This window comes from Diaphorina citri, unplaced genomic scaffold, assembly GCF_000475195.1.
Source record: "Diaphorina citri unplaced genomic scaffold, Diaci psyllid genome assembly version 1.1 scaffold1046, whole genome shotgun sequence".
In the NCBI taxonomy this organism is placed as follows: domain Eukaryota; kingdom Metazoa; phylum Arthropoda; class Insecta; order Hemiptera; family Psyllidae; genus Diaphorina; species Diaphorina citri.
The window spans coordinates 100,735-102,806 of record NW_007378476.1 but is presented as its reverse complement, the minus strand read 5'-3'; the positions used below and the strand labels follow the sequence as shown (position 1 = coordinate 102,806).

General features: G+C 40.4%; 1 protein-coding gene across 1 annotated transcript in view; it reads left to right on the top strand.

Moving 5' to 3' along the window:
* Positions 1–2,072, top strand: part of LOC103513929 (WD repeat domain-containing protein 83-like) — a 7,296-nt gene that overhangs the window by 2,256 nt on the left and 2,968 nt on the right. The window contains exons 4-5 of the mRNA XM_026827025.1: positions 217–395; positions 701–889. Of these exons, the coding sequence (XP_026682826.1) occupies positions 217–395; positions 701–889 (368 nt within the window). The remainder of the gene's footprint in view (positions 1–216; positions 396–700; positions 890–2,072) is intronic.

The window sequence follows — 2,072 nt, the reverse complement described above, 5'->3', positions numbered from 1 at the left end:
GTTTTAGTAGGATGGTAAATTCGGCAGTGAAAAGGGCTGTTCCGTAGTATTTGACTGGAAAAGAAAGAGTGGTTTTCAGTAGGATTGTGGAAGCTTGATTCCATACACAAAAAGCCCACTCAGAGGCTTAGGTGTGGGAGCGGACAGCCCTAAAGGATGGGTTAAGCTTATATGGATTGAGGAAAATGCATGTTAGAAAGGGCTGCTCTTTTAAAGACCTCAGGAGTTCCAGTTTCCTCTATAAAAACCACTTTCCTTTTCAAGTGTAATAATCTTGTGTTTTCAGAGCCCATAGTGGACGCCTGTTTCACAAGAGATTGTCAATGTATTCTCACTTGTAGCACGGATGAATGTCTACGCCTCTTTGACAAGGCAACAGGAGAATTACTGGAAGAGTGAGTATATACTACTTCGATGCGCATCATTGTAAAGAAAATTTGCACTCGTATTTCGATTGCAAATATTTCAATAGGTTACTTGTTACTTTATGGATGTTTTCGTGTTGACCTAGCATCTACATCGGAAGTATTGTGTTTTCTCGCCCATCTGATGAGGACATACTACCGGATGGGCAGTTGTTCAAAATATGCTAGAAGAGGGTGGCGAAACGATCTTTTTTTTTCTTTTTCTTCTTCTTCTTCTTCTTCCTTTTAGTAAGTCAGATGAACCGTTTGATCTCCTATCCTCTCCCATGTTGCAGATACAAAGGTCACAAGTCGGGTGACTTCCGGATCGAGTGCTGTCTGGATAGCAAGGACAGTCAGATATTCTGTGGCTCCAGCGACGGCAAAATCTACAAATGGCAACTCGTAGATTCGAGCCAAATTTCTACCCTGATTCATTCCGTGGGCAAAGCAGTAGTCAACTCCCTATGCAGTCATCCAACGAGGAAGCATATCATGTCTGCTTGTGGTAATAACGTGAAGCTGTGGACAGCCGAAGAAGACTATGGCCAAGGTGATTGAAGCGTAACCTACGGCTTACCGAGCTTACAATGTCGAATCATTTTAGACAATGACCAACCTCAGTGGTTTACTGGATAATTCGGTGGACTTTGGATCTAGAGGTTGGTGGTTCTATTTCATAAAATTAAGCTAGGTGTATCAATCGGAGACCGATTATTGTGACAAGAAATCATGCTTACCTCAATTGAAATTCGTTTTCCTTCAGATTGAGAACAAGGGAGGACTGGAGGAGCTATATTTAACACCCAAGTTGATCATTGATCCAGGATTGAAATCCTAAGATCATATCAGGTGTTATCAAAATAACAGAACTAGTAAGATAAAAAAAAGAGTAATGTAACTTGAATAATTAAAATTTACTTATAAGTAGGTCTGTACATTATTTTAAAACAAACAAATATACATTAATAATTTTACACAGTAAGTATTCAGGCCATGTAGAACCTTCTTCTCAAGACATATGGAGGACATGCTCATGAAGTAAATGACGCGACTGCGGCCTGTGATAGTAGGTAAGAATAATTCGAGGAAATCATCAAATCGTAAATTTTTATCTGTGGTGAACCAGAGAGCTTCTGCACAACCTTTGTTTGTGTGTATCACGTTTCTCCTTTACTATTATCTCCCTTTATGTCATCAATCTTTTTTACATCGATATTATAATGCCACCAGCTAATGATACTCGACTGTTGAGTGCACTCCGAACTGCAAGCACAGACAGAAATATTTCGACCCCGCCGGAAATCGAATCCGGAGAAACGTGATTCTACATACAGCCCTTTCCACTACGAATTTTATTCAATCCTAAATTCGTAGAAGCTTAAATTTATCCATCCTTTAGGGCTGTCCGCCCCTACACCTAAGTCTCTGAGTGGGCTTTTTGTGTATGGAATTAAGCTTCCACAATCCTACTGAAAACCACTCTTTCTTTTCCAGTCAAATACTACGGAACAGCCCTTTTGACTGCCGAATTTCTACTATCCTACTAACAATGACCCTTTCTTTTCCAGTCAAGTGCTACGGAACAGCCCTTTTTACTGCCGAATTTACCATCCTACTAAAAACCGCCCTGTCTTTTCCAGTCAAGTGCTACGGAACAGCCCTTTT